This window comes from Balaenoptera borealis (genome assembly GCF_965194805.1).
Source record: "Balaenoptera borealis genome assembly, chromosome: 5".
Taxonomy (NCBI): Eukaryota; Metazoa; Chordata; class Mammalia; order Artiodactyla; family Balaenopteridae; genus Balaenoptera; species Balaenoptera borealis.
The window spans coordinates 120,621,891-120,637,980 of NC_138862.1; the positions used below are offsets into that span (position 1 = coordinate 120,621,891).

At 35.4% G+C, this 16,090-nt stretch overlaps 2 protein-coding genes across 2 annotated transcripts in view; both read right to left on the minus strand.

Annotated features, from left to right (window-relative positions):
- Window positions 1-16,090, minus strand: part of LOC309629906 (endogenous retroviral envelope protein HEMO-like) — a 488,920-nt gene that overhangs the window by 149,840 nt on the left and 322,990 nt on the right. The gene's annotated exons all lie outside the window — the stretch shown is intronic.
- Window positions 1-16,090, minus strand: part of LOC309629533 (uncharacterized protein) — a gene marked incomplete at its 5' end in the record, with an annotated part of 255,429 nt that overhangs the window by 49,585 nt on the left and 189,754 nt on the right. Inside the window, one exon of the mRNA XM_082393617.1 lies at window positions 9,541-9,649. Within this exon, the coding sequence (XP_082249743.1) occupies window positions 9,541-9,649 (109 nt within the window). The remainder of the gene's footprint in view (window positions 1-9,540; window positions 9,650-16,090) is intronic.

A 16,090-nucleotide genomic window follows, 5' to 3' on the forward strand; every position in this document is an offset into this window, starting at 1 on the left:
CACTGCCAGGGCTAGGTTGAATCCCTGGTCAGAGAACTAAGATCTCACAAGCCGCACAGTGTGGCCAAAAAAATAATTTAAAAAAATTTTTTTTTCGTGTGTGTGTGTGTGTGTGTAAGGGATGGGTGTGTTGTTCAAGCTTACATAGTTCACATGAGAGGACCATCTGTTTGGTCCTCTTTTTCCAAGCAGGGGAGCCCAGGTGTCTGGTGATGATGATGGTGATGCGGTTATCCCTTACTGCCTCGTTGTCTTGATGTTGAAAGCTGGTCCTTCAACTTGTGAGCATGCTGCTGTGATTGAATACTTTGACCGTGTGAGGTCTGCTGATACATTCTGAGGAAACTGTGAGCCTTTGCTAGAGCACAGCACTGAAGGAGAATCCCGTCTAAAGTGCCAGTTTATTCAAGGCAACCTTGGTAGAATTCCCGGAAGCTCTCGGAACCTAACCCTGTCTGTTACACACTTTGCAATTCTCATTTAGGACTCAGCCATCCTGGAAAAGCTGTGCCAGGTTGGCTTGGGTGTCTATTCTGTTCTTTACCACAACTGCGACCAGTATTTCTAGTTCCATCAAATCTTTTACTGCTGGGTTATATTCATTTTAATACTCAAAGTGCAGATGAACTCTTTTACTCTCCCACTCCTTAACTATGATTTATCCAGATACACCTCTCTCTCCTCAGAAATGCTTCATTGTCACCAGCCACGCTCTCCAGTTTGACTTAAACACAAAAGACAGGTAGGATAATACATTTTAGGATAATAGGCTTGATTGCTTCCCTTGTGCATAAGTGTTTGAAATCAAGTGTCTTGTTTAAAGATCCTGAGAAGCAAAACTTGTCTAACATCTTAAAGCTAAATAAGCATATTTTTCTTATCTTTTGGAAGACAATTATGACAATAAAACCAAAGCTTAAAATTCTATATGATTGTCATACACATTAGAATATTTTATGTTCTAAGTTACTACAGGTATGATACTATGGGGAATTGTGAGGTTGAGAATTGTTGGTAAGTGTACAGAGGCTTTGTCTTTGAGAGTTTTAAGCATCACGATAAAATGATGTGGAAGCATTAAAGAGGTTTAAGTGGAGTGACACGCTAGACAAGAAACTACCCTCAATATATTTGAGAGAGAAAAAAAAGGAAGACAAAAAGGATATATAAGAAACAATTGTATTTGGTTGAGGTAGGAACCAGTAATAAGGTTGGCTGCACTTCCTTATTTTTATTTTTGAGCTTGTTGTAGTTTAATCCATTAATATAGATAATGGAGGCACCATATGCCTATTATTTCATGTTCCAGAAGCCTTATTGTTCATTTATTTCTTAATTCTCTTCACTATCATATCTGCCCTCCCCCATCTTCCTTCCAAGCTCCAGTAGGACAGAGAGCTATTTTCATTTTAATTGTGATGTATTCCAAGCACACAGAATAGTGCTTTACATGTAATGGGCAACACAAATAGACACAAACACAATTATTTGCTGTATGTCTTTATTCATTATTCAGCCATTTTATTTATGATTTTTCTAATTCTAAAAAACATTTTGCATGGCTCATAGAAATACAAACAATACACTAAAATAAAATTTAACATAAAACTAGTTGAGAGAATTGGGGAAAAGAAAAATAAGGTTAAAAATAAGTTAGATAAAGCCAGGGATAGATTAAGGTTACCAAATGTATTCTGTGAACTCTTGTTAGACTCTTGTTACAGGTCACCACAAATTTGGCTTTAAACTTGGTAGCAACTGATATAAAAAAAGGAATATAATAAATCACATCATTTATGATTCAATGTTACACTAACAGATACACACACATACATACATACATAGAGATGGTCAGGAGGACACTAGTTATTCATGATGTTGAAATCAAAGAAAACTTTCTGAGGATCTTCATGGAGAGGACACTTTGTAATGAGGTTGGTAAAAACCTCAATGAAAACTCTACAAGTAAGTATAGTATAGTAATTTCAATAAGAGTTGTTTCTTATAATATTCCTACCATAAATGTGTATGGGATGGATGAAGGCTTTGTGAAAGATGAGCTGAATTGGAAATAATCAATTCCTCTCAGTTCTAAAATATCTAGTTTTTTTTGTTTTTTTTTTAAATTTTTTGGCCACACCATGCAGCATGCATAATCTTAGTTCCCTGACAAGGGGTCGAACCCACACCCCCTTCAGTGGAAGTGTGGAATCTTAACCACTGGACTGCCAGGGAAGTCCCCTTTAGTTTTATAACAGTTTTAAGCAAAGATGATTAACCACAGTGTAGCTGTATGACTCAGGCTTATCAGTGCACTTTCCTCGGTGGCTCTAAGGTTCCCAGGTTAGACTTACTGACTAGGCAATAAGAGCTGGCAAAACTTCTCCTTGCTACACTTTCCTCATCTGTAAAATAGGTTTAACCATAATACTTACTTCACATGTTGTTTTGAGACTTGAGTTATTTTATGTAAAATTATACACAAATCACTTTGGTAAGAACTTTTCCATTTAGGTTAATCCCTACAAATCTGCCAATTATTCTATATTCGCAAACTGTTTTAGACATCTACCCATTTTAACAGCCAAGTCTTCGAAAATTATAACCTTTCCTATTGGACACATTGAATAAAAAAAGGGTAAATTGGAGATACTATTTCACATCCACTAGAATGGCTAAAATTTTAAAAATTAAAAAAAAAAAAAGCAAAATTAACTATACCACATGCCAAAGAGAATCTGGAACAACTGAACTCTCTTAAATTCCTAGAAGAAATGTAAATAGTGGAACCACCCTGGCAGCTTTTTTGTTTAACAGACATAATATGCTCATAATATGCTCCTGGGTATTTACCCAAGTGAAATGAAGACGTATACCCCCGAAAACCTGTTTATAAATGTTTACAGTAGTGAAGGGTAGCAAAATATGCAACCCTCAAATATACCACTTTGGCATAAGGCTTATTTTAAGCTGAAGGCAATTGAGAAGAAGCAGATACGAGAAAAGTTCGCTACCTCCTCCTATTTGCTTAAAAGGAGGACATAAATTTACAAAGGCTTTACTCTTCCTGCCTCTACCAGGAAGAACAAATGTTATTTCCCCTAGACAAGTTTATGGCCTATGAGTCTGGAGGCAGCATCAGAGAAATTTACATGGCAAACTTTATTAATTAGCCTTTATCTCCACCTTTGGAAGCCTAAAACTGCTTAGCTTTAGTCCAGCATTTTCCCACAAATTTATTTTTCTTAGTTGAAGATGTTATAAAAGCCAGAGTTCCAAGCTATCCCTTTGAGTTACTCATTTTCCCCTGATATCTCCCTTCTCTATATGAGGTATACAAGTTAATGAACCTCTGTTTGTTTTTCTCTTGTTAATCTGTACTTTATTAGGGGTCTCAGCCAAGAACTCAGAAGAATAGAACAAATATTATTTCTCCTCCCTTACATTAGTTTTATTCATATTGCCAAAAATTGGAGGACCTCATATTACAATCAATTGGTGCATAAATAAGGTGGAGTCCATCAATGGAATAATTTCACCAAAAAAGAATTAACTATTGATACACAAAATAACAGATGCATCTCAAAACCTTACACTCAGTGAAAAGAACCTTACTTAAAGGTTACCACTGTATGATTCCATTTATATAACATTCTGTCGAAAGCAAAATTATAGTAAGAGTGGATGCTAGACATATAAGATCAAGTATTGGCAGGGATGATTCCTTCTGAGGGCTATGAGAGACGCTCTATTCCATGCTGTTCTCCTAGCTTCTGGTTTGCTGGTAAACTTCGGCATTATTTGGCATCTGCATCACCATGAACTCTCCCTTTATCTTCACATGGTATTCCTCTTTTGTGCATGTCTGTGTCCAAGATTTCCTTTTTTATAAGAACATCTGTCATGTTGGATTAAGTCTCCACTCTACATCAGTATGACCTCATCTTAACTAATTATGTCTGCAATGATTTTATTTCCAAATAAGTGCACATTCTGAGGTACTGGGGGTGAGAACTTCAACATGTAAATTTGGAATGGCACACAAGTTCACCCATAACAGTCTCCCTCAACTGGGGCTTCTAGCTTTGCTTCCTCGTTATGTTGGGCTGCTGCTTGGCTCCCTGGTTATACAGGGCTGAAGCCTATGCTCACCAGCTGGGAGGGGCTGTTGCCTTGGTTTCCCCCCCAACCTGAGCATGGCTGTTGTATGGGTTCCTTGGCTGCCTAAGAGTTACTGGCTGAGCTTCCTTGTGGGTGGAGCTAGAGGCTATGCCCAGTAGTTGGGTAAAGCTGTTTGCTTGACTCCCTGAGTGAGCAGGGTCATGGGCTGGGCTCTGAGGCTATTCCAGGGTCACTCACTGGGTTCCCTGGTCAAGTGGGGTTGGAGGCTATGCTCATCATGTGGGCAGGGCTGCTGGCTTGGCTCTCTGCCTGGGAAAACCATAAAATCTGTTTGCTGGGAACCCAAACCAGGCAGAACTACCGGCCAAACTCCCTGCCAGACAGGACACAGCTGGGCTCTGCAAATAGGCAGAGCTGCTGATTGGGATCTCTGCTTGGGTACCTTCACCAGCACAGATGTAGTCTGCCAAGATCCACATGCTGGTGGCTGTGAGCCCTACCCCCCTTCTCCATCTCTAGCTGATCCCTGGTGGTCTAGTCTAGACTCAGAACTTATTCCCCCAGTAATCCCCATGAGGCAAGACCTAAGTAGTCCTCTTGGGAAGTATCCTGAAGCACTGGAGAAGCTGCATGCCCACCCTGGGCTCTCTTTTTCCCACTGGAGAATCCATAGGCCCAGGGGACTCTCTCAATGCTGCACTGTGCTCCCGGGGGAAGAGGTGATGTAATCAAAGTGCAACTATTCCTCTTATCCCTCTATTGTGTTTTTCCTTGGTTTTTCTGGTCAGAAGGGGGTGCTTCAGCCTCACACCAGGTTGTGGGATTTTCACAAAGGCATCTTGTCTGTGTATAGTTGCTAGTTGGTCTTTATGTGAAGGGGGCTGAAGTCACGAATCAGCTCTTCTGCTACCTTGCTGACATCACTCTCTCTAAAAATTATATTAAATTAAAGATTCAGAAGCTAGAAGCAATGACATAAATGGTTTAATGCAAAAGATTGAGAAATTAAATCTAAGACCTGCAAATATATGTAAAGAGTGAAATTAGAGAAGTTACTAAAAATAATGCTAAAACACTTAAAAAAAATTTAAAGACCTGCTTGTTATTTTCCATTTTCTCCTTCACAACCACTCTTCATTCTATTTTTACCTTCCCTATGCTGGGGGTGTGGGAGCAGGGAGGAGAGGGGAGATTTGGTGAGCCATTGGCACCAACCTCCTCTTGAGGCTGGCCAGTGGGGGCACCAGCAGATATTAGGGAGCAAGAGGAGAGAGGGTTTGAGGTAATCATCCCACTCTGGCACATCCTGAGAGGCATAACCTGCATTCAATTACCACAGTCCTTTGCTCACTGGATGCCAGTGTTAACTCTGTGTCTTTGCCCTTCACTCCCGGGAGTGATTAACTTCCAGCTGATATTAGTTCCTGGCTGCTCTGCCATTCCTTTTTCCTCCTTAACTCCACCCAAACCTCTGTAAATAGTCCCTTTATTACACTCTCTTCAATCACCACTTTTGAGTGTGCCTGCCACCTATTTCTTGACAGGACCCTGGTTTATATTAGGATATGAAGAAATATTTAATGTGAGGAAAAACAATAAGTAAAAAGAGGAAACCTAAAGAAACAAGTGGAGCACATATTTAGAAATAAAGAACAGAGGATAAATTAGGAGTCTGGGATTAACATATACACACTACTATATATAAAACAGATAACCAACAAGGACCTACTGTATAGCACAGGGAACTGTACTCAATATTATGTAATAGCCTAAATGGGAAAATAATTTGAAAAAGAATAGATATAGGTATATGTTTAACTGAATCACTTTGCTGTGTACTTGAAACTAACACAACATTGTGAATCAACTATACTACAATATAAAATAAAAATTTAAAAAAAGAAATAGAGAACACTCATAATAGCAGCAAGTTATGGGCTACTGTTCTGTGCAATTAACACACACATGCATGCACACATAAATGCAAATGGTTGATTGAAAACAAAAGATAAAAAGAGGAAGGGATGGTGAGGGAAGGGCAGAGTAAGAAAACCTAAAAGAAATTAAACCAATGATACATTTTCTAGGATACTCCTCTCTCTTTACATTGCTTTCAGAATAGAATTTCTCAAATCTATTCAACCTTTAGGCTGCTTCCTCCTCTGGAACTTCGTCAACAGAAACCTTGATGGCAGAGAATCATATTTCTCTTGCCATTCAGCTATTGCTTCTTGGTCTTATTTGGGTCTATTTTTTAGCTTATCTTTCCTAGAGAATATAATGATTTTTAAAAGAGACAGTAGATAGAATTAGAGTTGAGATGATCACACATGTTGAGAGAAATCTTATTCTAACAGGATAATAATGCATACAGTAAGTGCAATCACAGGTAACAATTCAGCGAGTTAGTTTCTAAAACTACATTTCTCATGGTCAGAATGGCCATCATCAAAAAATCTACAAACAATAAATGCTGGAGAGGGTGTGGAGAAAAGTGAACCCTCCTACACTGTGGGTGGTAATGTAAACTGATACAGCCACTATGGAGAACAGTATGGAGGTTCCTTAAAAAACTAAAAATAGAACTACCATACCACCCAGTAATCCCATTACTGGAATATACCCTGAGAAAACCATAATTCAAAAGCACACATGCACCCCAATGTTCATTTCAGCACTATTTACAATAGCCAGGACATGGAATCAACCTAAATGTCCCTCAACAGAGGAGTGGATAAAGAAGATGTGGTCCATATATACAATGGAATATTACTCAGCCATAAAAAAGAATGAACTTGGGTCATTTGTAGAGATGTGGATGGACTTAGAGACTGTCATACAGAGTGAAGTAAGTCAGAAAGAGAAAAACAAATATCGTATATTAATGCATATATGTGGAATCTGAAAAAAATTGGTATAGACGATCTTATTTACAAAGCAGAAATAGAGACACAGACATAGAGAACAAACATACGGATACCAAGGGGGAATGGGGGTGGGATGAATTGGGAGATTGGGATTGACATATATATGCTATTGATACTATGTATAAAATAGATAACTAATGAGAACCTACTGTATAGCACAGGGAACCCTACTCAATGTTCTGTGGTGACCTAAATGGGAAGGAAATCCATAAAAGAGGGGATATACATATACATGTAACTGATTCACTTTGCTGTACAGTAGAAACTAACGCAACATTGTAAAGCAACTATACTCCAATAAAAATTTTTAAAAAAGATACGCACACCCCCAATGTTCATTGCAGCACTATTTACAATAGCCAGGACATGAAAGCAACCTAAATGTCCATAAACAGAGAAATGGATAAAGAATATGTGGTACATATATACAATGGAATATTCCTCGGCTATAAAAAGGAATGAAATTGGGTCATTTGTAGAGACGTGGATGGACCTAGAGACTGTCATACAGAGTGAAGTAAGTCAGAAAGAGAAAAACAAATATCGTATATTAACATGTATATGTGAAATCTAGGAAAATAGTACAGATGAACCTATTTGCAAAGCGGAAATAGAGACCCAGATGTAGAGAACAAACATATGGACACCAAGGGGGGAAAAGCAGGGTGGGATAAATTGGGAGATTGGGATTGACATATATACACTACTATGTATAAAATAGATATGTAATGAGAATGTACTGCATCGTACAGGGGGTAAAAAAAGAAGGTACAATCTGTTTGTAGGACATATATTAAGTTAACCTTAAAAATGTATTCCAATATACAGTAGGTGCAGACAAATACTGTTTGATTCCACTTATAGGAGGTACCTAGAATAGTCAAATTCATAGAGTCAGAAAGTACATTGGTAGATGCCAGGGGCCAGGGGTGGGGGGATGGGGAGGGGGAGGGGGAATGGGGAGTTAGTGTTTAATGGGGACAGAGTTTCCATTTAGGAAGGTGAAAAATTCAAGAGATGGATGATGGTGAGAGTTGCGCAACAATGTGAATGTACTTAGTACCATTGAACTGTACAGTTAAATATAGTTAAAAATAATAAGTTTTATATTATGTGACTTTTATCACAATAAAAAAAAGGGGAAAAAAAATCTGCACATTTGTTTTCCTCACCAATAAATTTCTAGTACTTAATCTCAATAAATAAATAAATGAAACTATGTTTCTTTTTTTAAAAAATTTTATTGGGGTATAGTTGATTTACAATGTTGTGTTAGGTTCAGGTGTACAGCAAAGTGAATCAGTAATTCGTATATATACATTCACTCTTTTTTTTAGACTCTTTTCCCATATAGGCCATCACAGAGTATTTAGTAGAATTCCCTGTGCTATACAGTATGTTCTTATTAGTTATCTATTTTATATATAGTAGTGTGTATATGTCAATCCTAATCTCCCAATTTATTCCTCCCCACTTTTATCCCCTGGTAACCATAAGTTTGTTTTCTACATCTGTGACTCTACTTCTGTTTTGTAACTAGGTTCATTTAAACACTTTTTTTTTAGATTCCACATATAAGCAATATCTGATATTTCTTTCTGTGTCTGACTTACTTCCCTCAGTATTTACCAAACATTTATGTTTTATCCAACTATGTGTGAAGCACTGTTGTAAGTGCCTTACAAATATACCTTCTTGACTTCTTAACTCTATGAAGTAGGTGCTATTATCATCACTATTTCACAGATGACAGAAATTAGACATGGAAAAGTTAAGTAGCTTGCCCAAAGACTGAGGACTTGGAAGCGTTATAGAAAGGATTTAAACACAAGCAGGCTGGCTCCAGATGTTGTGCTCAATTTCAATTGCTGAATCAATAAATATAAATATCTTAAGTGTCTTAGGAGAGACAATTCATTTTCTCAAGATGGAGGAGATACACATTGATCATGTCCTAGTTAAGATACTTTAATTGGAAATCACAGAAGCCAGCAAAAGCTACCTAATTTTAAAAATCAAGGATTTTATATAAAAATTTTAAAAAGGATAGTTTACAGAAATTGAAAGCAAAGATGAAGCTATCAGGATGTGAAAGGATAAGATACTAAAAAATAAAACTGCCTAGATGTCATGATAAACTTTTCTCTGTATTTCCTGTCACAGCCTATCTCCCTTTTCTGCTTCATTCTTTCTCAAACTAGTTTTTTGGCTTCTTCCTGTATGAGGCAAGTCAAGTAGAATACAGTCTCTAGGAAGCCTTTAGGTTTATGACTTCTTCATTTGGGATCCCTGCTCTCAGTCTCACTTTCAACTTCCTGGACGGAGTCTCTAATGTTTGACTTTGGTCTGGTGTCCACTTCTGGTCTGATGGAAGGAGGCAGGTTAACCAGAGTCACAGAATACAGATATGACAGCGGGGGGCAGTTCTCAGAGAAAGGAAATCACTTTGTTCTAGGCAGATACTGTCAAATGTGTTTGTCATCTATGTTACCTTGAGAACTGTGATCCACTGACCGGGTAGGCATTCAGCTTGAGGGATGCCTGGAAGAGTTTCAGGCTTCCAGCTATGAGAATGGTCTTCAAGAGCAGAACTCAGAACCCTGAGAAAGAAATTGACAACGAACAAAGAAAACAGAATACTCAGAAAAATACTTAAGGAATAAGAAGCAAATGTAGCTTGGTATTGAAAGAGGTACTTGTTATAAAGAGCACTCATTATGTATTTGCTACAAAATTTTCTTCGCTTTACTTCTTATTCATTTATTCATTCAACAAATACTTTTTGAACATCTCCTATGTAAGAAACATAGTGCTGTTTTCTAGAGTCATAGGTGACTAAAAAAACGTGTTCTTCCTTTTTGTCGAAGGGGATCACAGAATATTTAAATTATACCATAGAATTACAATATCTATCTATCTATCTATCATCTATGTATCTATCTATCTATGTACCTTCCTCTGGTATTTTCAAGGAAAACATCTTTGCTGCAAGCAGTTTCACTGTACAACTAATAGACCATAAGACAATTTTGCCATAAAAGATAAAATAATTAAAATAAAATAAAATGGAAGTGGGACATTATAAAGGTCATAGTAGAATATGAAAAATTAATAAAATTAAAAAAAATTTATTGTGGAAAATGAAAATACAAAAAAAATTCAAATACATTTAAAATGTGTATAGATTCATGGTTATAGTTGTATCTGGGTGTATCTTAGAGAAAGCCATGATACTTCCTTTCTCAAAGTTGATCATTAAGGATTCAGGATCTAATGTCAGACATAAATTCTTTATGATATGAAAAAAATCTGCTCTAAGTCTCTTTACATTTCCCCAGAAGTTAAATAAACAGATGAGGGATGCTGATATGTCTTATATGTAACTATATATAACTGGTAGTACACATCTGGACTATATTTAAGTGTTTCATCACATGCTCAGTCCTTACATTTTACCAAATCATCTAAGCCAGATTCTGTGCCAAATACCAAAATTCTGTCTACATCATGTTCTCCACTATCAAATAGCAAAACATCTTCAGAATTTTAAAGAAACTTATACTTACCAGGAATCACATGACAACTTCTTTTGGGAGGATAAGAAGAGCTCGATTCTTCTTTTCTCTCCAACTTGTAATATTGCATGATAAATTTGGTAAAGATGGCATTAAAGGACAAGCTGTTGTATCTAAATTAGCTGAAGAATTGATAAATAATGCTCTCAGAGAGAGTTCTGAATTACTAGCCATCTTTTATATATTTGCCATAGCTTTGTAAACTTTTGGTTTTGATGGGTGGGAGGGGTGACTGTGCTCACTGAAGGATTTGCAAAAACTGATATGTTATCATTTTCTAGTGTGATGGAACCAAAATTGTCAATCAACCAGTTATTTTGTCTTTTACAGCAAAATAGCCTTAAAGCCAATTAGTTGTGTGATGAAACCGCTTGTGGCAAAGAATCTTATGGCTAAAATACCGAGAACCTATCTATCTGTGTGCTTATCTATCTATCATTATTTATCATCTATCATCTGTCTATATCATCTTCAAAGAACGTATAGAAAAAAGACATTTATACCTACTGTCACCGTTCTGATTTAACATTATTCTAGAAATTTGGAGTAAATCAATAAGATCAAAAAAGAAAGTTAGTCATAAGTTTCAGAAAAAAATTGCAAAGTATTATTACTAGCAGATGATATGCTTGTCTAGCAAGAAAATCAAAGAGACCCTCTTGCACCCTTGGTGGGAATGTAAATTGATACAGCCACTATGGAGAACAGTATGGAGGTTCCTTAAAAAACTAAAAACAGAACTACCATACGACGCAGCAATCCCACTACTGGGCATATACCCTGAGAAAACCATAATTCAAAAAGAGACATGTACCACAGTGTTCATTGCAGCACTATTTACAATAGCCAGGACATGGAAGCAACCTAAGTGTCCACCGACAGATGAATGGGTAAAGAAGATGTGGCACATATATACAATGGAATATTACTCAGCCATAAGAAGGAATGAAATTGAATCATTTGTAGAGACGTGGATGGACCTAGAGACTGTCATACAGAGTGAAGTAAGTCAGAAAGAGAAAAACAAATATCGTATATTAATGCTTAATGTGGAATCTAGAAAAATGGTAGAGATGAACCACTTTGCAAGGCAGAAATAGAGACACAGATGTAGAGAACAAACGTATGGACACCAAGGGGGGAAAGCGAGGAAGGGGTGGTGGTGTGATGAATTGGGAGATTGAAATTGATATATACACACTAATATGTATAAAATAGATAACTAATAAGAACCTGCTGTATAAAAAATAGATTTAATTAAGTTAAAAAAAATCAAAGAGAATCACTGAAACATTCTAAAATGTTTAAGTGAATTAAGCATACTGGTTAAAACAAATATACAAAGTCAACATATTTCTAATATATGAGGACTAATCAGTTAAAAATAAAATGGGAAAGATCATATATTAGCAACTAAATAAATGAAATGATAGCTATAAATAAATACAAAATAAAATACCAAGGAATGAACTTCAAAAAGAAGTAGACTGAACTATACAAAAATGTTCAAAATTCTGCCATGGAACAAAAGAGATGATTTTAATGGAAGAGGCATAACACACTTCTTTACAGTAATCCATAATAAATATATCCTAAAGTAAGCAAAAGGCATTTTTTAGGAACCTTACTCAATTATGAACTTTACTTCCAAGAAGAAATGAGATTAAAAAAAGAGTAATGAGAGAAAAGTCAATTATATAGTTTAAAATATACTATCATGTTCTAATAATTTGTTGTGATATTTGCACAGTATCACATAGATCAGTCTATCACAGTATAGAAAGCCCAAAATCTTGTCCAGGAGAAGAACTATGATGAATTTAGCTCATCACAAAAATAACATTCTAAAAGAGTGGAGAAAGAATGAATTATTCAATAAATGTCCTGGTATAACTTGGCTCGTTATTTGGAAAAATAAAAGAATCTATGACTCTAATATAAAATACATGAACAGTAATTATTGCTGAAATAAATGCACAGGTATTAAAAATAATATTCAACCTTACAAGTACTGTCACAAAATATTGACAAATATTTATGTGTTCTCATGGGACTAGTCTCTGTAAACATAAAATCAAAAGCAAAAATCACAAGGAAAAAGTGGATAATTTTGACTACATAAAAATAGAAAACTTTTTTTTGAAAAAAAGAGTAAATCACTGTTAAAAGATATGTGACGATTAAATTAACAAGTGTTTTCTTAGATTTAAAATACAAGAGCCACAAAATAAAACATTTGGTCTTGAAATATTAAGATATCTTATGCTAACTATATTTGAAGAGAAAAATATCTTGGAAATGCTTATATCCTGTTATATTACATAACATCATATTTTAATTAAATTCTCAGATTAAATTTTTGGCATCTCATTTTGAATGTTCCAAGTCACCTCTTTCAAACAACTTCCATTTTTCATACAACCCAACTAGAAGAAAATTTCCGAATCTTCATTTATAAGGCAGAGGTTTCTCTTTGTATGCTAGGTAGTTTATTTTTTCTCATACAAAGCACTATAATGATACCTCTGTGACAAAGCTGCTAGTTTTATTGTTCTGACCACATTGACATCAATGGCAATGTCCCTGTCAATGGTATCTTTTGGATTCAGACTGTTAATCTCATCATTAGACACAGGTGAATAAAACAAAATACTTTTTAACAGCTTTGGAATAAAAATAATAAATCCCATGAGAGTAGGTTCCTATAATGAAACAGATCATGCATAGAAGACTTTGAAATTTGGTGATAAGGCAATAACAGCTTCTGTCAGATCCCGGTAACTTCATTTGACAGGTGTAATGTTTCTACTTTGTCTTCATTTAGGACAGCTTTGCTTCAGTGACTAGGAAACACAACGATGAGTTGTAACAGCTAGCAGTTCAAACTACTTTTCCAACTGAATCCCGAGGTGAAGCTAACAGACTTGCAAATAGGGAAATTAATGGTTTTTCACAAGATTCCTCATGAAATCACACAACTATGATATTTTTTAAAATGTAGATGTGTAATGATAATTGAAAGCATTATGAGAAACAGTATTGAATATTAGGAATAAATTTAAGTAAGAGTGACTCGATGCAATGGATGTTTTTATTTGGACGTGCTTCTCAAAAGCCACGCTTTATGCTACAATGGTTTTATTTAACAATGAGTTTGGGTTTCAAGTCAAGCAAGCCTTTGTAGATTTCCTCAAAGATTGAGGCTGAGCATTCACAGGTCTACACTGAAGAAATGTTACTGGAGAAAATTAAGGTGTTATATTGGCCTAATTCTAGAGAGAGATCACCATATTATCACCATTATATATTCTTTTAATGAATCTCTGAGTATTCAGAGAAATATAAGGTGAAAAATACAAGGTGACAAATTGAGCGAGGATTCAGGAGATGTGGGCTCTGAGTCCTCCTTTGCCAGCTGCTAGCTGTGTGACCTTCGAAAATTTAAGTCACTTATTTGGGTTAGGATTTTCTCATCTGTAAAAGGAAGAATTGGATGTCATTTATATTGGGGTGCCTTCCATGAGAGGTCACTCTGAACTTTCACTGAACATTAAAGGGATAATTTTTCTCAATACCATCAGAGTAAAACAGGGTGAAGATTTCTAAACACAAGCTGTTTGCCATGTTACAAAGTGGCAAATGGGGTAATTTCTGGTCAAAAGGTGACTAGGAAAAAGTCTGTTAGAACGGACTGTCAGTGGAGGCCGTATGAAGTATAATAAGCTTATTTGCAGTGATTTCTCTGCATCTGAATAGAAAAATACAAATGTCTGTATTTTTCTCTTTCCTCAAGATAAGATTCAGTATTGTGCTATATTCAAAAGATACACAAATTCAACTCCACCAGGCTGGTAAAAGGCTTGGAGTTATTTCTGAAAAATCAGTAAAAGAGACTATATAGCTCACAAAACAGAGTAAAGCTCCTAAAATTTACTGTTTAGGTATTACCATCTACCTCCAAAGTCTATACACATGGCAGCTAATAAAATCACTCTACCTCCTCAAGTCTCAGATAATCTTGACTTTTCACTCCTCCACTCTCTCTAGCCAAGATCTTCTTCCATTTGGAATATATATTTTCTAAAAAAAAATTCCATCTTTTCTGTTTATGCTCAGACTGAGGGAAGAAATAAGGCAGGCTGAAGTGAAAAAAAAAACTTTAAAGGCTTTTAAAGCACCAGTTGTATCTAGTCATTTTACCTGACATAATTGCATTTCAGCCTCCCAATCAACCCATAATACAGGTATTATCATCATTCAAATATTAAATATAAGGTAACTGATTCCGAAAGAGGATTGAAAAACTTTCCTACATTTAATAGTTTTTAAAAGGATAGTTTTGGAAGTGGAACTCATCAATTCTTGTTGTATGAATTTAAAAGGAAAAGATTTTGATTATATATATTTATTTCACATTGTAAATTGGTACAATAAGACTTGACTTTTTTAACACTAATTTTCTGAATAAATAGTTTCAAATAAAAATCTGAATTTAATAATTTTTGATATGGATATGAGCATATATTTGTATTAGTACATATTTACATACACATATTAACAGATAAATATTTCCAGTGACAGTTATCTGAAAAAAGATAAAAGAAAAAATTATCAGTGCACACAAACAAAGCATACGTTGATATTTCCGTAAAGAAGGATTAGCCTGCAAAGAAAGAGAAGGAATAATGAGAGGTTGGAGAAAAGCAGAGTAGTGTGGTCTCATGGACACCAATTCTAAAGAAACTTCCTTTAGGGATAATTTGTGATTCTTGAAACTTCTGAACACTTGCATGTATCAAAATATCTATCTTTTCACCTCAAAACGTGAATTGTAGACAGAACTGATTTTAGAAATCTAGGATGAATATTGCCTTCTCTCAGACCTTTGAAGGCTTTCCTTATGGTCTTCTAGTTTCCAGTGTGGGCACTGAAAAGTCAAAGGCCACTGTGATTTTTATTCCATTTTACAGAACTGATTTTTGGTGACTAGAAACTTTTAGAATTTATTCATTATCACTGGGGTTCAGAAATTTTTCCAGTTTCACCTTTTAGGTGAAGTAAAGTCTTTATTATTAATCCTTTTTAGCATGTATTGGGCACTTTCAATGTATAAAGTCATTTCTTTCAATTCTGAGAGTTTGTTGGTTTTTTTTGTATTTCTCCAACTCAATTTTCTTTCCGCTTTCTGGAATTCTTAATATTGGATGTAGAAACTCGTAGACAATTTCTCTAATTTTTAAACTATTTTCTCCTGTTTTACATCACTTACCTCTTGCTTTAATGTTATGGAAATTATTTAAATGTTATCTTACAGACATCCAAACTTTCTAAAGAATTTGTGTGTGTATAATATATACACGTATACATATTATACAATATATATTTTAATTTTCATATATCTTATTATTAATTAATTTCCTAGAGCCCTTTCTTGTTTTTCTTTTCCATATGCTTTTTCATCAGTTT